This window comes from Mirounga angustirostris, unplaced genomic scaffold (assembly GCF_029215605.1).
Source record: "Mirounga angustirostris isolate CCGP_5_RB_7025 unplaced genomic scaffold, mMirAng1.0.hap1 SCAF_11, whole genome shotgun sequence".
Lineage (NCBI taxonomy): Eukaryota > Metazoa > Chordata > Mammalia > Carnivora > Phocidae > Mirounga > Mirounga angustirostris.
Window position 1 is genome coordinate 42,307,592 of NW_026991719.1, and position 20,147 is coordinate 42,327,738.

Genomic DNA, 20,147 nt, shown 5'->3' on the forward strand with positions numbered 1-20,147 from the left:
GGTCCCGAGGGGGGGAGCCCTTGGGCACAATGCTACTGCAGTGGAAGGAGGAATGGGGTGCAGTGAGAGACAGCCTGTGACCACCACTTTGTAGAGGAAGAAACTGGGGCCACAGGGGCTCAGACACTTACCTGTCCGGGACCCCACAGCCAGCCAACGACAGCACGGGCCTCAGGCAGCTTACCCCCAACAATCACTGGGGCTGTGACTGTTTCACTATGGACACTGTGGACACTTTCACTGTGGACACACTGTGCCCTGACGTCCATTCTGGGGGGCCGGGCAGCCTCTCTCATCCACCTTTGTCCTAAGTGAGAGGGGGTGAATGGTCCCTGCTGGGTGTTGTCCTAAGTGAGAGGGGGTGAATGGTCCCTGCTTCCCTTCCTCCTGGGATCTCTTGGCCCTCCCACCTCTGACCTGACCTTGTCTTGGGGGGGGGGTGGAATACACTGGACCTCATTCACTGCTCTGCCCTGTTCTTATGCCAACCACCTGGGGATGTCATAGTTCCCCAAATTTTGTGCACTGTTTTTCCCACCATCCTTCCTTTGCCTGCACTGTGTCCTCTGTATAGGAGCCCTTCCCAGTCTTTTGTCCACCTGAAACAGGACTGCATGTTACCAAGACCCAGTTTTAAGGCTTCAATATTCCATTCATCTATTTCTGAAAAGAAATGCAGAAGATGGATGATGGGCTATGTAGAATTGTAAACCAACGTGCTTCTGTCTGTGAGGAAGAGTCTAGGCTGATTTATTTTCCTGAGTCTTCTCAGGAGAACTGAACTGAGGAGAAAAACCAAGGCTGATCCCTAGGCTCCCATGTCCTCTCCTTCAGTGGGAAGCCTCCCCATTGTCTCCTCCAGGGTCAGTCCCCTTGAACTTCCCTTGAGGACTTCCCCAATCCTGCAGGGCAGTGCTGGTCACTGGGGTCACTGGCCTTTCTCAGCCTCTGTCTGGATGTACTGGGATCTTTGTCTGGCTGCCCACATCTGTCCCAACCTGAGTCTGGTGTTGGGTAGGGGAAAATTGAGACCTTCTATAGCACAGTTCTCCGTAGAATTCTCATTCCTTTATGTATTCTGTGGACATTCTCTAACACCTAGTCAGAGCTCAGCCCCATGCAGGGGCAGCTGGGTCCATGGGGCTGAAACAGCCCTGGGCTCTGCTATTAGTAGGCACCCTCTCTGGAGGAAGAGGCTCTACTGGATTCCTACACAGACATTGAGAACACAATGTGGTCAGGGCTGGGAGTGCCTTTCTTATAGGTTTGTATTGGAAATGTATTTCTCAAAGTAGGAGGGTACATCCAATTTTATTTAATAGTTACCTCAATTTATTACTTTTAGACTCTCAGCCTTATAATATGTGGGCGTCCATTTGTGTTCTCACCCTGGGACTCACAAATGTTGTGGGATAGGCCCGGTCAACCTCAGAAACAAAGAGGGAGCACACAGATTTCAAAATTTGACATGCTACAAAGACACAGTAATAAAAAGAGTGTTGGACTGGGCATGGCTTATAGAGAAACTAATTAATGAGAACTTGGGGTTTTAGATAGGTATATATAGGAACCTGAGACATAATGTAGAGGTGGCACTACAAATCAAATGGAAAGGATGGAATCTTTGGTATACAGTGGGAGAATCAGCTCCCTCTAACCTCAGTACGATACCACCTCCCACCCACTAGAGTGGCTACTATCAGGAAAATGGTAAAGAACAAGTTCTGATTAGGATTGGGACAAGTTAGAACCCTTGCGCATTGCAGTGGGAATGTAACATGGTGCAGCCACTGTGGAAAACTGTTTGGGGTTCCTCAAAAAGTTAAATGTAGTCTTACCATACCATCCAGCAATTCCGTGCCTAGATATATACCCAAGAGAATTGAAAGCAGAGAATCAAACAGATACTTGTATGCGAATGTTCATAGCAGTACTATTCCCAATAGCCAAAAGATGGAAATAATCCAAATGTACATCAAGGGATGAATGGCTAAGCAAAATCTAGTATAAACATACAATAGAATATTATTCAGCCTTAAAAAGGAATGAAATTCTGGCACATGCTACAACATGAATGAACCTTGCGGACACTATGTCGAGTGAAATAAGTCAATCACAAAAAGGCCAACAGTGTTTGATTCCACTTTCGTGACGTAGGCCAATTTATAGAAACTGAAAGTAGAATAGAGATTACTAGTAGTTGGGGGGAAGGGGAATAGGGTGTTATTGTTCAGTGGGTAGAGAGTTTCTGTATCCATGGATGAAGCAGGACTGAAATATATTTTTTTTAAGATTCATTTATTTATCTGAGAGAGCACTTGTGAGCGGAGGGAGGAGCAGAGGGAGAAGGAGAGAAAGAATCTCAAGCAGACTCTGCTCTGAGCATGGATCCCAACTTGGGGCTTAATCCCATGACCCTGAGATCATGACCTGAGCCAAAAATCAAGAGTTGGACGCTTAACCACCTGAGCCACCCAGGCACGCCAGGACAGAAATATTTAAAGGAGGGGGGGCGCCTGGGTGGCTCAGTCGTTAAGCGTCTGCCTTCGGCTCAGGTCATGATCCCAGGGTCCTGGGATCAGCCCTGCATCGGGCTCCCCGCTCTGCGGGAAGCCTGCTTTCCCCCCTCCCACTCCCCCTGCTTGTGTTCCCTCTCTCGCTGTGTCTCTCTCTGTCAAATAAATACATAAAATCTTTTAAATAAATAAATAAATAAATAAATAAATAAATAAAGGAGGGGGTGCTTTTATTTAAAGCTTAGATCCAGGAAGTTGGCAAAGGAGTGAGGCTCAAATCAGTGAATAGGTAGGATTTATGAGGTAGATTAGCCTAAATCAAAGAGTGTGGGGCCAAAATGGAGATAATAAGAATACATTTTAAAAAGAATACATTAATGTGGAGATGGTCTTAAATCTCAGAATGTGACAGGGTCAAGAAGGACATTGATTTATTTATTTTTTTTAAAGATTTTATTTATTTATTTGAGAGAGAGAGAATGAGAGAGAGCGAGCACATGAGAGGGGGGAGAGTCAGAGGGAGAAGCAGACTCCCTGCTGAGCAGGGAGCCCCAAGTGCGACTCGATTCAGGGACTCCAGGATCATGACCTGAGCCGAAGGCAGTCGCTTAACCAACTGAGCCACCCAGGTGCCCCAGGACATTGATTTAAATAATTTTATGGGGTGTGGCTATGAGGGAGTTCTACTCAAATCCGGGAATGCAGTGCTAAAACAGGGATTGGCTTAAATCCATGAATGGAGTGAACCTAAAAGAGGGTAATTGGCTTAAATCTATGAATGGGACAGGGCTTAAAAGGATTTTGGCATAAATTCATAAAGGGGATGTCTAAAATGGGATTGGCCCACCACATCTTGTAGTAATCAACATTAATTATGCTGGAGTGGGATTAAGAGGGGATTGGTTTAGATTCATGAATTGGGTGTGGCTATGAGAGGAATGATAATAATAAAAGATTGATTCCTTTCCTGTAAGATGAAGAACAAGAAAAGGATCTTTTATCCAACATTGAATTGGAGGTTATGGGCAATGCAGTAAGACAAGAAATAAACAACATACAGATCGAAAGAAGTAAAACTATCTTTATTTCAGACATGATTATTTATGTAGAAAATCAGGTGGAATCTCCAAAAATCTACCAGTACTAATAAATTAGTTTAGCAAGGTTGCGGAATACAAGATCAATAACCAAAAAGCATTTGTATTTCTGGGGCGTCTCGGTGGCTCAGTTGGTTAAGCAACCGCCTTCGGCTCAGGTCATGACCCCAGGATCCTGGGATTGAGTCCGCATGGGGCTCCCTGCTCAGCGGGGAGTCTGCTTCTCCCTTTGACCCTCCCCCCTCTCATGCTCTCCCTCTCTCAAATAAGTGAATAAAATCTTTTTTTTTTAATTTTATTTATTTGAGAGAGAGAATGAGAGAGAGCACATGAGAGGGGGGAGGGTCAGAGGGAGAAGCAGACTCCCTGCTCAGCAGGGAGCCTGATATGGGCCTCGATCCCGGGACTCCAGGATCATGACCTGAGCCAAAGGCAGTCGCTTAACCAACTGAGCCACCCAGGCGCCCAGTGAATAAAATCTTTTAAAAAAATCATTTGTATTTCTATATAGGCAATAATCTGTTAGAAGTTGAAATAAGAAAATACCATTTACAATACCATCATATATGTAAAGTATTTAGGGATGAAGATGACAAAAAAGTGCAAGACATGTACACTGAAAATTATAAAATGTTTGGAATATTTAATATTACAATATTAATAAATAAATAAAATTTAGAAAAAGAAATGCAAAGAACAAAACAACTTTGAATACTCAGGCACCCCTACATTGGATATAAATTTTATACACACAAAAATAATTTTGAAACATACTTCTTTACATAAAATGGTTTTTAAAAAATGGTTTCATTCAAGGGCACATGGGTGGCTCAGTTGTTTAAGTGTCTGCCTTGAGCTCAGGTCATGGTCCCAGGGTCCTGGGGTTGAGCCCTGTGTCTGGGCTCCCTGCTCAGTGGGGAATCTGCTTCTCCCTCTCCCTCTGCCCCTCCCCCTGACTTATGCTCATGCACGTGCTCTCTCTCTCTCAAATAAAATCTTAAAAAACAAAATGGTTTCATTCAAAATAGATCATAGACCTAAATGTAAAACCTAAACCTATACAATTTCTAGAAGTAAGAATAAGAGAAAAACTTTGTGACCTTGGGTTAGGGAAAGATTGTGTAGACAGGATATCAAAAGGAAAATCCATAAAGGAACCAGTGGATTAATTGGACTTCACCAAAATTCAAAACTTCTGCTTTTCTTTTTTTAAAGATTTTATTTATGTATTTGACAGATAGAGAGATTGAGAGAGAGAGAGAGATGACAAGCAGGGAGAGTGGCAGGCAGAGGGAGAGGGAGAGGGAGAAGCAGGCTCCCCAGTGAGCAGGAGCCCAATGTGGGGCTCGATCCCAGGACCCTGGTTACCATGAACTGAGCTGAAGGCAAACACTTAACCGACTGAGTCACCCAGGTGCCCCAAACTTCTGCTTTTCAAAAGACAATGCAGGGACGCCTGGGTGGCTCAGTCGGTTAAGCGTCTGCCTTCAGCTCAGGTCATGATCCCAGGGTCCTGGGATCGAGTCCTGCATCGGGCTCCCTGCTCCGCGGGGAGCCTGCTTCTCCCTCTGCCTCTGCCTCTCTCTCTCTCTATCTCTCATGAATAAATAAGTAAAATCTTAAAAAAAAAAAAAAGACAATGCAAATCACTCTTCTTAAGAATTGTATCCATAATATACACATAATGCCCCAAATTTAATAATACAACCCCATATAAATAGGCAAAATATTTGAACACATGCTTTATCAAAGAACATATATAGATGGCAAATAATTGTGTTGACAATGTTCAATTATTATTAGTTTTTTGGGTAAGCCAGTGAAAATCATGATGAAGAACCACTGTATACATTTCAGAATGGCTAAAAGTAAAAAAGTCTGACAATACCAACTGTTGGAGAAGATATGGAGGAAATGGAATTCTCAGAGACTGATGATAGAAATGTAGAATGATACAGCATCTTTAGAAAACAGTTTGGCAGTATCTTAAATTGAACGGATATATGATCCAGCCATTCCACTCCTGGGTATTTACCTAAAAGAAATGAAAGAATGTATCTACACAAAGACTTGTATATGAATGTTCATAGCAGCTTTATTTGTTGTCTTAGTCATCTCAGGCTGCCATAACATAATACTATAGAAGGTGGCTTAAACAACAGACATTTAATTCTCAAAGTTCTGGAGGCTGTGAAGTCCAAGATCAAGGTACTAGCCAATTTAGTTCCTGGTAAAAGCTCTCTTCCTGGCTTGTAAATGTCCACCTTCTATGTGTATCTTCACATGGAGGGAGGGAAAGAGAGAGGCTCTCTTTGTCTTTTTATAAGGCCTCAATCCTATGGGTTTAGAATCTCACTGTTATGATATCATTTAACCTTAATTACCTCCTAAAGACTATCTATTGGGGGTTAAGGCTTCAACATATGAATTTTGGGGCAATACAATTCAGCCCACAGTATTCATTAATAGCCAAAAACTGAAAACAACCCAAATATCCATCAACATGTGAGTGGATCAACAAACTGTGAAATACTCATGCAGTGGAATACTACTCTGCAATAAAATGGAATGAAAAATTTGGATGGATCTGTTAAAATCAAAAACAAACGGAGATCAACCTAAAAAATTTCCTGAGGAAACAAAACCAGTTTGGACATATAAACAAAGTGCTTTTTTTTTAAGGTTTTATTTATTTATTTGAGAGAGAGAGAGCACGAGAGGGGAGAGGGTCAGAGGGGAGAGGGTTAGAGGGAGAGGGTCAGAGGGAGAAGCAGACTCCCTGCTGAGCAGGGAGCCTGATGCGGGACTCGATCCTGAGACTCCAGGATCATGACCTGAGCCGAAGGCAGTCACTTAACCAACTAAGCCACCCAGGCGCCCCTAAACAGAGTTCAACTTAGCTTATTTTGCAAGGCTAACTTGACCTGGGTCATTTCTTGCTTAGGTTTCTGGAAATCATAAACAAAACTTAAACTGTTTCCCAAGGTAGATATGAAGTTACCACTGACCAATTCTCTATCATTGAAGAAAATTCTAATATGATAACCAATCACTGTGAAGAATAAACAGTCACCACTTTCTCACTGTATAAACTGCTTTATAACAATATACCCCTGAGCTTCATCCCATGTTTTGGTTTGAGTGCTCCTAGTTTGCAAACTATTTTCTTGTTGTGTGCACAATAAAATTTACTAATTGCTACTCTGTTGATTGATTGGTTTTACTTCTGTTATTTCTGAACTTTTGGCAAATCTCAAAATAACCATGCTTAGTGAAAGAAGCCAGACCTGCTCCCCAAAAAGAGTACATACTGTATGATTCCATTTATATAGAAATCTAGATTTCACTTATATGTGGGATCTAAAAAACAAAACAAATGGAGGGGCGCCTGGGTGGCTCAGTTGGTTAAGCGACTGCCTTTGGCTCAGGTCATGATCCTGGAGTCCCTGGATCGAGTCCTGCATCGGGCTCCCTGCTCGGCGGGGAGTCTGCTTCTCCCTCTGACCCTCCCGACCCTACCCCCTCTCATGTGCTCTCTCTCTCAGTCTCTCTCTCTCTCAAATAAATAAATAAAAATCTTTAAAAAAAACAAAACAAAACAAATGGACAAACGTAAAAAGCAGAAACAGAACCATAAATACAGAGAACAAACTGGTGGTTGCCTGAGGGGAAGGGGTGGGGGGATAGGCAAAATGGGTGAAGGGAAGTGGGAGGTATAGGCTTCCAGTTATGGAACAAAGTCATGGCGTGAAAGGTATAGCATAGGGAATATAGTCAGTTGTACTGTAATATGTTGTATGGTGACGGATGGTAGCTATACTTGTGGTGAGGAATCACTATGTTGTGTGCCTGAAACTAATGTAACATTGTGTGTCAAATTCAATTTTATTTATTTATTTAAAAGATTTTATTTAGGTATTTGACAGAGAGAGAGAGGGAGAGAGAGCACAAGCAGGGAGCAGCAGAGGGAGAGAAAAAAGTAGACTCCCCGCTGAGCAGGGAGCCCTACGTAGCACTCGATCCCAGGACCCTGGGATCATGACTTGAGCCCAAGGCAGACGCTTAATCCTAGGAGCCACCCAGGCGCCCCTCAATTTCAATTTTAAACATCTAGAAAAATGCAAACTAATGTGATAGAATAAATCAGTGGCTGGCGAGAGCACAACACAGGAAAGAGGAATTATGCAGCAGGAAGATAACTTTTGGCAGGAGGATTATGTTTCCTATCCTGATTGTAATGATAGTCTCACAGATATAAACACAGTTAAAAAGGCATCAGATTTTTGTCAAACCTCAATCCGCTAAAAAAAAAAAAAAAAAAAAAAGCTTGATTAAATTCTTAAGAATTGGGTAGGGCTAGGGGCGCCTGGGGGGCTCAGTCGTTAAGTGTCTGCCTTCGGCTCAGGTCATGATCCCAGGGTCCTGGGATCGAGCCCCGCATTGGGCTCCCTGCTCCGCGGGAAGCCTGCCTCTCCCTCTCCCACTCCCCCTGCTTGTGTTCCCTCTCTCGTGTTCTCGCTCTCTGTCAAATAAATAAATAAAATCTTAAAAAAAAAAAAAAGAATTGGGTAGGGCTATGAGAAGAATTGACTTAAATCCATGAATGAGGTGAGGTGAAAAGGGGCAAGAGGTTTATATTCATGAATGGACAAGGCTAAGGCATTGGTTTAAACCCACTATGGAGTGGGGCTGAGAGAGGGTTTGGTTCCGTCCACTCTGAGAGTAATCAATATAGATTAAAGATAAACACCAGGGCTGCTAACCACATAGCTTGGCTGGCCCCAATGCAGGTGATTTGGAAGCTTTATTCCTAAATTCTTGACTATTTTACAATGCACACCCCATTACCATCACTTCCTAGAGGGGTACACTGAGGCTCCAGATAAAGTGGTGGCTAGGGTTCCACCTCCTGTAACGAGGGTTGGGCTTCTGTCTGGACCCCACCCCCACCCCCCAACCCTGCCAACAGCCTTAGTGACCTAAGAACTGTTACTTCAACCCAATCCTTGCCCCTGTCCCCAGATTTGTGGACCTGCTGGCTTCAGCTCTCAGTGAACCTCCACCCACCATCCAGGGTCCCCACTACAATTCACGTTGGTTTACAATTCTACATAGCCCATCATCCATCTTCTGCATTTCTTTTCAGAAATAGATGAATGGAATATTGAAGCCTTAAAACTGGGTCTTGGTAACATGCAGTCCTGTTTCAGGTGGACAAAAGACTGGGAAGGGCTCCTATACAGAGGACACAGTGCAGGCAAAGGAAGGATGGTGGGAAAAACAGTGCACAAAATTTGGGGAACTATGACATCCCCAGGTGGTTGGCATAAGAACAGGGCAGAGCAGTGAATGAGGTCCAGTGTATTCCACCCCCCCCCAAGACAAGGTCAGGTCAGAGGTGGGAGGGCCAAGAGATCCCAGGAGGAAGGGAAGCAGGGACCATTCACCCCCTCTCACTTAGGACAAAGGTGGATGAGAGAGGCTGCCCGGCCCCCCAGAATGGACGTCAGGGCACAGTGTGTCCACAGTGAAAGTGTCCACAGTGTCCATAGTGAAACAGTCACAGCCCCAGTGATTGTTGGGGGTAAGCTGCCTGAGGCCCGTGCTGTCGTTGGCTGGCTGTGGGGTCCCGGACAGGTAAGTGTCTGAGCCCCTGTGGCCCCAGTTTCTTCCTCTACAAAGTGGTGGTCACAGGCTGTCTCTCACTGCACCCCATTCCTCCTTCCACTGCAGTAGCATTGTGCCCAAGGGCTCCCCCCCTCGGGACCTCTGCCTCCAGGCCACCCCCCACTTTCAATACCTAAGAGGGGCCTCATTTCTCCCCTCTCATTGGCTGGCGACCCCTCCCACCCAGGGGCCTTGAAAGCCTCCTCAAGTGCAGGCCCCTACCGCCCCTCCACTCTCCAGGGCACCTGCCCTTCCCGGCTTTTGGAGTCCCCCAGCCCTATCATGCTCAGGGCCCCAAACCTTCCCATGGCCCCCAAGGCTCCAAGCACCCCCCACCCCGCCCGCAGCCGCCCAGCCCGACAGACTCTTCCATTTCCCAAGTAGAAAACATTCACTGCAAGTTTACTGAGTGCCCGCCCTACTCTGAGCAGAGCTCCGTTACAGGCTGCAGAATTCCCTGGTAAACGTGGGCTCCACTTCTGCACCCCCGTTCTTAGTTGTCAGAGCTCGGGCGGGGCCCTTGACTTCTCTGGGCCTCGACTTCCCCTTCTCGCTCGTGGACTAACCACCCCTCCTGGGTGGAAAAGGAGCCCAGTCCAGGCTCCGGGGCTAACAGAGGCGGCGCCTGAGGCAGAGCGAGGCCAAGCGCTCGCGCTGGCTCCCACAGCCAGGCCTCCTTGCCGGCGGCCAGGTAGGTCAGCGCGCGGGTCGGGGCTCGGGGCACGGGACCGGCCGGCCGCAGCCGCATCCAGGCCCGGGCGGGTCGCCAGGTGAGCGCGCCCAGGAGCTCCACACGCGCCGCCGGCGGCCTTGCGTCCACCCGGCGGACTTCGGGTCATGGAGCCGCGCGCGGGGGGCGCCACGGACCCCAGGGGGAGCAGAGGAGGTACGGGGGAGGGGGGGCCTGGGCGCGTCCCTGCCAGCCCTCGCCCCGTCTGTCTGCTCCTCACCTTTTCCTTCCGACAGGTGGTAAACAAAGCAGCCCTGGCGCCCAAGTGGCGGGCGGGCGGGCGGGCGGGCGCCGGGCGGCCGGCGTTGGGCTCGAGGTCCCCGACCCGCACCTGCACCTGCACCCGCACCCGCACGCGCACCCGCACCCGCACCCGCACCGCGGGGCTGCGCACCAGACCCGGGGGCTCTCAGGAGTCTCCGGGGAGATGTGCCACAGGGCTCTGCCTTGGGGTCACTGGGGACACCCGTGGGCACTCAGGGTCTGTAGTGAATTGCGGGGGGGTGGCGGTTAGGCGGGGGGGCCTCTGGGTATAAATGGAGGGGCAACTGGAGCTCCGTGGGCCATCAAGGTTGCCTAGGATATCTGGAAGGGGAATCGGGGTTGCCGGCGCCACAGCAGGGGCAGACCGTCCTCTGTCGGGACATCTGGGGGAATCGGGGTCCCTCTCGCTACTGTGCGGGAAGACTTTGGAATCTGGGGTTATGAAGGGGCAGTCGGAGACCTCCAGAGATAGTCCCAGGGTGCTGGGAAGTGTCCAGGAATACTTCGGTCAGATAGCTCTCTCCAGGGATATCGTGGGCGCAGGCGGGGGTCCACGGGCATACCCGCGATGGTCGGGGGTCGCGGGAGTTGGGAGGGGCAGTGGGAGACCTCCGGAACTATCGAGAGAGTGGCCGGGGGGGCTCCGAAGATCTTGAGGGGCATTCTAGGTTTCGGACGTCGGGGAGCGTGGGGGTTCGCCGAGGCTCGGGCGGGTGCTGACCTGTTCTTTCCACCCGCGCAGGCCGGGGCCTTCCGCTGCGGGCGGGCCCCAGAGCCCGGCAGCTCCTGGCGCGGCTGGACGCGCGCCCCCTGGCGGCCCGAGCTGCGGCCGACGTGGCGGCGCTGGTACGCAGGACGGGCGCCACATTGCGCCTGCGCCCCAACGCGGGTGCGTGTCGGGGGCGGAGCGGGGCCTCCCGCGGGGCGCGGTCTGAGTGGAGCCGGATTCCGAAGTGGCGGACCCGGGATTGTTAGTTACTCCCCTGGGTGGGGCTAATGTGACTGGCGGCGGGGCGGGGCTTGGAGGGAGCTTCGAGGGGGCGGAGCCTTGGCGGTATCCTAGACTATTCCTCCAGGAGGTGACCCTGGGAAAGTTATTGCGTTGGGTGAATGTTGCATGGCTCGTTGTGGGTGCAGGGCTGGATGGTTATCCCTGTCACTGGGGCTTCGCAAGGCATTTCTGAGGAGGTGGGGCCTGGAGAGTGTTGGGGGCGGGCAGTTGGCTGAGGGGCGGGCCTGGAAAAAAAAAATCCACTCTAGGGGGTGGAGCCTACAAACGCCAGGGGGAGGGATCGAAATGTCAGATATGGGTTGAAGTTTAGAGGCCAGTTAGAGGGCGGAGCCTGAAAAGTTCAGGAGCCCAATCATGGATTTGCACCCCCCTCTCCCCGCAGTGGGGGCCTAAGGATGTAATATGAGGAGCGGGATCTTCGCGTTCTTAGAGGACTATAGGATGGTCTGGAGGTGTATTCGAATAGCTGGGCCCAGGATTCTTACTTAAAAGTCGGGCTCAGGTCAGTTATTCATGTGGGCTGAGCCCAGTTAAATAGGTGGATGTGTCAGTCTGCATTCTAGAGTCAAGGAAGTGAGGTGAGGCTAGAATGTTAAATCAGGGGGCAGGTCCTAGGTGGTTTCCATAGAGTACCCCTCTGACTGTCTTTTTCATCTTCCAGCCGTTAGTGTGCTGGATTCTGCGGACATAGAGGTTACAGACAGTCGGCTGCCTAATCCTACTTTCGTGGAACACCGGCCGCAGGTACCACCTCGCCCTTTTATTGGATGCCACCTGCTTTGAGACTGGCAATGTATGTACGCTTGTGTTTTTACTCCAGCATCATCGGTCAGAGACATTGGGTACAGGTCCCGCGCCACCCCAAGTGACCCAGGCTAAGGCACGTTCTGCTTCGAAGCCGCTCCAGACCTCTGGGCGGTTCTGCGTGGAATTGGTTCGCGGTTCCACGGGCTTTGGCTTTACATTAAGCGGAGGCCGAGATTCAGCAGGGGATGCTCCTCTGGCAGTGCGTGGGCTGCTGGAAAACGGGCCAGCACAGCGCTCTGGTCGCTTGCAGGTGAGGTATAAGACGCTGTCCATTCAACAGTGCTAGCCCAATCCTCGCCCTTTGTGGGGGTGCTCTCTATCTGCTTTCTACAATACCCCTCTCTTTGCACTCTTGTAGGCTGGGGACCTCGTGCTCCACATCAATGGAGAGTCAACTCAGGGCCTCACCCATGCCCAGGTGGTGGAGCGCATTCGCGCAGGCGGCCCCCGTCTCCGCCTCGTACTAAGCAGGCCCCCTGAAACCCACCCCGGCAAGCCTGAAGGGGTGGGAGGGCCCCAGAAAGGAGATGGTGGGTTTCCCGAGGGAGAGGGTTGCAAAGTGGAGAGGCTGGGGTCCAGGGTGGGAGGGGTTGGTGGTCTCAGTGGGGAGGTCAGAGTTTAGCGTCTTTGAGGGGTCATGGTATTCTCAAAAGCAGGATCAGGAAGGGCAGGGTCCCAGGATAGGAATAAAAGTAGATTTTAGAGGGGAGGCTTTTGAGGTACTGGGAGAAGAGAAGGGGGAAGGGGTCTGGGGTAAAAGCAGGTGTTTAGAAGGAAGAGCTGTGGTCCTCTCATGAGAAGGCAGAGTGGGTCTCAGCAGGGAGAGGATGGGATGGGGATCCAGAGGGTGCGGGGGTGGGGGGGTGGGGGTGGGGATCTAGTTCCAAAGCTGAGGGGTCCATACGAAAACGGTTGGGAGTCGAGGCAGATAGTCCGGGGTCCTAGATGGGAGGGGTTTAGCATCTGGAGGTCAAGGTCAGGGTTTGATTTCCTTTGGGATTGTGGTAAATTATTTGGGGGGGGGGCATGTCCTGGATCCAGAAGTGGGGGGGGGTCTCAGGAAAAGCGTGTGTGTTTGTGTGTGTTCGGGGGGGGAGTCTTGAGGGGTGGTAACGGTTCCTGAATGGTTTGTCCAGGCCTCAAAGGGAGATTTCTCTAAGGAGTGGGGTCTCTGTCTCCTGTAGCCCCTGGAGTCTCCCCGCTGCCCTCAGCCCCGGGGGCTCGGCTTTCCATTCCCCACCCTCTCGCCCAATCTAACCCGCAGGTCTGCCATCCCCAGATCGCAGCCCAGATCCTGGTGGACCAGAGGTGATGAGGTCTCGCAGCGTCAGTGCTTCCCCAATTCAGCACCCTCCATCCGGTACAGCGTCCCAAACCCCGGGCAGCCCAGAGCCTAGCCCAGAGCCGCCGGCCGACTGCCCCGCGGTTTCTCCTCCTGAGCGCCGCACAGAGGACCCTGACGACCGAACCCCGGGTTCCCCGGGACCCTGGCTGGTGCCGAGTGAGGAACGGCTTTCGCGGGCCCTAGGGATCCCAGGGGCCGCGCAGCTTGCTCTCGAGATGGCAGCTGGGAGGCGGAGGCACTGAACAGGTATGGGACGGTCCGATGCTCACTTGGTACTGCCCAGCCTGGATCTGGTGTGCTCCGCCGACCGCACACTAGCATCGCTGGGAGAGCTTCCACTTGGTCCTGCCCCACCCCCACTCCTGCTGTGCCGCGGACCAGCCTGCGCTCCCCACGCAGTGTCAGTGGTACAGCCCTCCGGACGGGCCAGCCCTGCGCTTCTGGTTTTGAGCGGGGGAGGTAATAAAATGGTTTGACCCAGTCTTGACTTGCCAGGTGCTCTAGGCCGGGTGGGGCTCCTGAGTTCACCCCGCAAAGGACGGGGTGGGTCGATCTGGTTTCAAGGAGGGCCTCTTCTTGTAACCATTGACAAGTTTACTTCGTGCTGTGGGCCTCTAGCGGGGTCCGCTTGTGCCGATCCTCAGCCTGGCGTGCTTTCTCCCCACTCCGTTTTTCTTCTCCAACTCCTGCTTCTCTCCGCGTTCATTCATTTCACTTTTGGGGAGGTGTGAGGGGCTCACGGATAATCTTTGCTCCCGGCGTGGGGAATGCAGAGGTGGGCCGTTGTAGCGGGAGTGCACCTGAATACCCCCAGCCCCAGGCAGGAATCGTCCAGAACATCAGCTGATGGCCCGATAGCAAGGTTAGAACCAGGGTGGCTTCCTTCACAAGGAGCCTGTGGTCTCTCACTTCCGGCCTTGGTCGGCCAGCTTTCGCTGGCACGTAGACTGACACCCTTAGGGCATGGGCTGGGGCCCTGGAGCCCCCTTTGGGGCGGAGCCAGCAAGGTGTGAGTCAGCGGGCTGGGCTAAAAAAGGCTGTTAGAGCCTTTGAGCCGCGCCCCCTCTTCCATAGATGGTGACGAACTGCAGCCAGGCTTGTGTGCACACGCCACATGCTGGGCGTTCCTGGTCGTGGGAGAGGCCAGAGTTTCCTCCATCCTGGGAGCAGAGGCCTAAAGGCAGGGCTTATCTGGCCAGCGGGACTCCAACCGGGATGGCCCCGAAGCCAGCGCTGGCCCAGGCCAGAAATGTCCAGTCACCTCCGCTTGTCACCACAACCTGAATACTTGGCCCCCACCCCCACCACACCCCCATCCCCCCACCCCCGCACCCCCCAGTGAAGGAAGTTGTGGTCAGGCGGGAATGCGCAACTCCCACCGGAGAGGGGAGACAAATTAAAAGACCCGAGTGTGAATTTCCAGGCTGACGCTGGGAGGAGAGAGGGACCTCAAAGCCAGACTGGGAGCTGGGGTATAAAGAGGTGAAGAGGTGGATGCTTGAATGGTCATCACTGTGGACATTATGGGGAGTGCGCTGGGGCTTCCAGCTACCCTTGACTCAGAGCCTGGTGGAGGTGTGGCTCTAGGGAAGTAAGGAGCTCCAGTCCTATAAACACAGTCACACCCAGGAGACTAATAATAGTAACCCCAGCCACCATTCACTTAGCCTTATTCCAGCTACTGGCTTTACTTGCAGTATCTATTTTCATCTACTTACACATCTGCTCAACAATCCTGACATGTCCATTTCACGGGGGGGGGGGGGGGGGGGGGAGGGAAGTGAGGTCCAGACAGTATAAATGGCTCCAGGGAGGGGGTTGAAGCAAGATTTAATGAAGGCCGATTCCCGAGCCGGTCCTTTTAATCTCACCTGCATTTAACAAGTAATAATTGAGCCCCAATTGTTTACCTTGCACTGTGATAGGCACTGGGGAGATGCTGGTGAAACAAAACATAAAAGATTTCTAACCTTGTGTAGACCTATGTTGGAAAAGAAAAGAAAAGGAAAGGAAAGAAAAGAAAATAAATAAAAGATAACTTCAGAGAGAGAGATCAGAGTTATAAAGATAGCAAAAGGAGGTTACATTGGAGGAAGTAATGATGATGGGCTGCTGGTTTCTTTGAAGACAACATTTGAGCTGGAACCTGAATGACCAGAAGCCAAATGTATGAAGAGCTTGGGGAAGGGCATTGACAACCCTGAGAGCAGCAAGTGCAAAGGGCCCGAGGTGGAGCAGAGTTTGTTTTGTTCTAGAAACTCAGACATGTTCTCACAGAGTTGGAAAGCACAAGCTGGGAAAAGTGTGCTTCACTCCTTCCACCACCCAACCACTCTCAGCAACCTGGACTGATAGAAGGGTGCCCCTTTCCTTGGTTTTGAGGGGCCCCAGGTTGAGGGGTGGTGGTGCAGGCAGGCCCTTGGGTTTAACTGTGTTGGCCTTCCAGCCACAACTCTTCCCTCAAATGGGATGAGAATAAAACCAACGTCCAGTCTGGAGAGTGTGATCCTCAGCATTATCTCCAGGGAGATCCTGATTCCTGTGACCAGGTGCCTGTCTCAGATGCAGAAATCAAGGCTGAGTCAGGGGAAATTGTTCGCTTAGGATAACACGCTTCAAATGTCATCAGCCTTGTCCCCCAGACCGGCACCCCAAGAGCCTACCTCTCATCTTGCCAAGCTTCCAGCAGTAAAAAAACCTGGGCTCCTTCCCATCTTCATTCATCTAGGGCGGTGCTGGTGGCCCCTTTCCTTAGAACCAGGAAACAGGCCCAGCGCTTGGGGCCAGGGCCTCCCTAGGATTGCAGAACAGAGAGTCAGCCCCTGGGTTGTGACACCGTTAATAATGTCTGTCCCCATTTACTGAGCAGCTTGAAACTCACCAAGCTCTATTTTCTCTTAGCCTGTGCGCTAGTGCAGTCTCATTTCCATCACTGCTAAGAGGTTTATTCTACCCACTATGATCCTTTATCCGAAATGTGAAGTCCACAAAGCTCTGGAAATAGCTTTCCCACGTGTTGGGCACCATTTGGTTACAAAACCTAACATGACTTAATGAGGGACAATTTTCAGTTCCGGCTTATCCCACTTATTGTGAACGACTTCCACCCCTTTTCTTGAATAAATATTAAGGTGTTTATTTAAAAAAAAATTTTTTTAAAGATTTTATTTATTTATATGACAGAGACACAGCGAGAGAGGGAACACAAGCAGGGGGAGTGCGAGAGGGAGAAGCAGGCTTCCCGCCGAGCAGGGAGCCCAATGCGGGGCTCGATCCCAGGACCCTGGGATCATGACCTGAGCCGAAGACAGACGCTCAACGACTGAGCCACCCAGGCGCCCCTATTTTTTAAAAATTTTTTTAAAAACGGGGCTGCCTCAGACCTCGCTGAGAGTGTTAAGAAATACACAACTTTCTAAGATCCGAAATATTCAGAATTCTGGAAACATACCTGGGTTTAACCACGGCCTCAGCCATTTTTACAGCTAAGGAAACTGAGTCATGTGCTTGCCCCAAACCAGATCCCCGAGGTTCTGAACTGAGGCAGCACCGAAAGCATTCCTATTTCGAAAGCGCAAAAGACCTCTCCGTTACCGCACATGGTACTCCGAACTGCCAAGCCTCAAAGGCTGGCGCCCCCGGAGGTGGGGCGCCCTGGGGGCTACGCGCCCGGCGGGGAGTATCCTTGGCGGGCGGGGCAAAGGGGCTTCCGGGGCGGCAGCCACCTGGCCCGGCCCCCTCCGGCCCCGCCCGCTTCTGCTCCGCGAGGTGATTCACTCCCTCCTTCGCCCTGGGGGCCCCCTTCCCGGCCAGACGGCGGGCAAGACGGCAGGGTGTGCAGCGTCTCGGAATCCGCGAGCAAGCGAGTAGATACTCCGCGCCCCTAGGGACCCCGGCCCACCCCATGGCGGATTCCGAGCGCCTCTCGGCCCCCGGCTGCTGGGCCGCCTGCACCAGCTTTTCGCGCACCCGAAAGGGAATTCTCCTGTTTGCTGAGATTGTGAGCGTCCCGGGACAGGCGGGTGGGCAAAGGCAGGGTGGAGTGGCTGGACCACGCGGAGCCCAGAGGCCCCGGGTGAGGCAGGCGCGGGCCTGGAGGCGCTCCGCAGTGGGGCGCGGGTGGGTGGGTTAGTGGTGGAGGCCCGAAACCAGGGGCTCGGGGCGAGCCAGGGGGGTTTGGAGAAGGTGGTCAGGAGCCGCTTGAGCTACGGAGTGACGCGAGGGGCCCATAGCGCATATGGGGGGCCCTGTGGGGGGAGACCGCGTGGACACATCAGTGGGCTCCTTCGGAGGGATCCCAGGGGGCTAGGAGGCGGGGGGCCTCCCGTGGCAGGGAGTGGCGCGGCCTGGGCACGGGCGGGCGGGCTGGCTGCGCGCCCAGGGGCGGGGCCTACTGGGGTGGGGCCCTGAGCCCTGGTCCTACGGGGTTGGGCGGTCCGCCCTTTTACCAGTTCTTCCTCTGCCTTCTGTGGTGGGGCAGGAGGTCCCTAAGCCATTCGGGCCGCTCGGGGAGCCTGGGTTTCCCATCCCCCTGAAAGTGGGCGCCGCCTTTGATTCACTTGTAAAAGGGGTGCGACGCCTTTAACAGAGCCCTGCCCCTCCGGTGTCACTCTCACCGCTTCCCAAAGGGGTTGCCGAGGGAACCGCAGGTCCCGCCCCTGTCGAGGCCCTAAAGCTGGCCGCGGCAGTGCTCACCAAACACCTGGCGGCACCACTCCCTGCAGCCCGCCCCTATGCTGGAAGGGGAAAGGGGAGGGAAGCGGAGGCACCCAGCTCTACCCCTTACTAGGTGCCCCTGGACAAGTCACTTAACCTCTCTGTGCCTCACTTTTCTCATCTGTAAAATAAAGATACTAATAACAGTACCCAGCTCATTGGGTTGTCGTGATGATTAAGTAAATTAATACTTGTACAGCCCCTAGAACAGCTTTTGGGACACAATGAGCACACAGTAAACGTTTAGCTATTAGTATTTGTCATCTTTCCAGTCCTGATAGGCATCATCGGAGTGTTTGAGACCTCCAATTTAAACCAATCCCCTCAGGCCTGGGAGCTGATTCCGGGGTGGGGGGCCCTTTCCCCTGTCATCCTTCCAGATATTGTGCCTGGTGATTCTGATCTGCTTCAGTGCCTCCACACCAGGATACTCCTCCCTGTCGGTGGTCGAGATGATCCTTGCTGCTATCTTCTTTGTCATCTACATGTGCGACCTGCACACCAAGATACAGATCATCAACTGGCCTTGGAGTGTGAGAAAGGGGCGAGGCTAGGAAGGGGCCTGGGCAGTGGGGATGATCCTGGTAACTCTGAATGCTGACTTCCTCTGTTCTCCCCACGCCTCACAGGATTTCTTCCGAACCCTCATAGCGGCCATCCTCTACCTGATCACCTCCATTGTTGTCCTTGTTGAGGGAGGAAACCACTCCAAAATCATCGCAGGGGTAAAAGCCACAGAGGCAACTCCAAGGCAAAGACAGAGGGGTTTGAGAATCCAGGGGCCAGTTCTGCCTCTGCTTTTGGCAGGAAAGTATGTGGCCCGTAGCAGGCCATGCTTGTCTTCAGAGCCTGCGGGAAAGTCTGGCCCGGGCTCTGGTTCTCCTCCCAAGATCATCATTTGCTGTAAAAGGCCGTGCCTTGTGCAACACAGGGACCTTTGTGGAAAGCACAAAGAGGCGGCCTCTTTGTCAACACGTGAGACTACCATCTGCTAGAACTTTGTCTCAAATGTACAGTGTGAATGGTGCCACTGACATGTGGGGCCACCATGTGGTTACCCTGTGTTGAGAGGTTCTAGGAGGAGGGAGGGTGGGGTCGATTCCAGTCTCCTGGCCTATCCCTGGGGCTCTCTGGCTTCCTGATCTGGGTTTTTAGTCACCATCCCTGCATGGGGGCAGTCATTGGAGGTGGTAGATACAAGGAAACAAGAGGCTGAGTAGGCCGACCACGTAATCCAACCTCCCTCACTCCCACCCCAACCCTCAGGTACTGGGCCTACTTGCTACAAGCCTCTTTGGCTATGATGCCTACATCACCTTCCCCTTGAGGCAGCAAAGACATACAGCAGCCCCTACTGGTAAGTGTGTGTGTTGCGGGGGGGGGGGGACTGTTGCTGAGGGTGCTGAGGAGAGTAGGAAAGGGGTCTCCCAAAGGCCCCCTTATTGGTACTGAGGGCTTTAGTGCCAATAAGTACCATAAGCTTCAGTATTACTTGTCTGGAAATGGATCCTACCAATGCTTTCCTCTCTTTTCCTCACTTGCAGACCCTGCAGATGGCCCGGTGTAGGTGAACTCCCTTCGTTTCTCTCCGAAGCCTGCAAATAACACTTCCTTCGGAATAACTCCTCCCTGCCCTTACAACACTCCCAGCCAACTCCCAGCCTCTTATTGAAGTACAAGTGCCTTTATTGGGAGCATCTGTCTTCCTACCTGCCAGTCCCTCCTGGGTGTGGCCATCTTTAATGGGTGTGCCTCTGTCCCCCTTCCTTCTGCCCAAAAGGAGACACCTGTTCTGCCCGGACTATGCACCCACTTAAGCCACAAAATGAGAGGAGGAGGGAACCTCAGATTTCAGATTCTAGGCCCCAGGTTGTGACCCACACCAAGTAAAGTCCTCAGTGTGGGGGGTGGTTCTGTGGAGGGATAAATAAACAGATGGTTAGAACATATGATAATGAATAAATTAATCCTTTGGTCAAATGTGGATAAATCT

The 20,147-nt window shown here is 51.8% G+C and overlaps 2 protein-coding genes across 5 annotated transcripts; both read left to right on the plus strand.

Moving 5' to 3' along the window:
• Window positions 1-10,027: 10,027 nt before the first annotated feature.
• On the plus strand, window positions 10,028-14,299 carry MAGIX (MAGI family member, X-linked). Of its 4 annotated transcripts, none has more exons than XM_064574056.1 (6): window positions 10,028-10,166; window positions 11,017-11,244; window positions 11,948-12,030; window positions 12,107-12,343; window positions 12,452-12,623; window positions 13,358-14,299. In XM_064574056.1, the coding sequence occupies exons 1-6, from the start codon at window positions 10,118-10,120 to the stop codon at window positions 13,678-13,680; spliced, it is 1,092 nt and encodes a 363-aa protein (XP_064430126.1). In that variant the 5' UTR covers window positions 10,028-10,117; the 3' UTR covers window positions 13,681-14,299. The 4 variants fall into 4 exon arrangements, with proteins under 4 accessions (XP_064430126.1, XP_064430127.1, XP_064430128.1 ...); XM_064574057.1 differs by having other exon boundaries at window positions 13,373-14,297; XM_064574058.1 differs by having other exon boundaries at window positions 11,017-11,163; window positions 13,358-14,297.
• A 2,896-nt stretch (window positions 14,300-17,195) lies between these two features.
• PLP2 (proteolipid protein 2) lies at window positions 17,196-20,103 on the plus strand. The gene is made up of 5 exons (XM_045877838.1): window positions 17,196-17,438; window positions 18,535-18,687; window positions 18,784-18,879; window positions 19,421-19,511; window positions 19,699-20,103. Exons 1-5 carry the CDS (start codon window positions 17,343-17,345, stop codon window positions 19,719-19,721), a joined length of 459 nt encoding a protein of 152 aa, XP_045733794.1. The 5' UTR covers window positions 17,196-17,342; the 3' UTR covers window positions 19,722-20,103.
• Window positions 20,104-20,147: the final 44 nt, after the last annotated feature.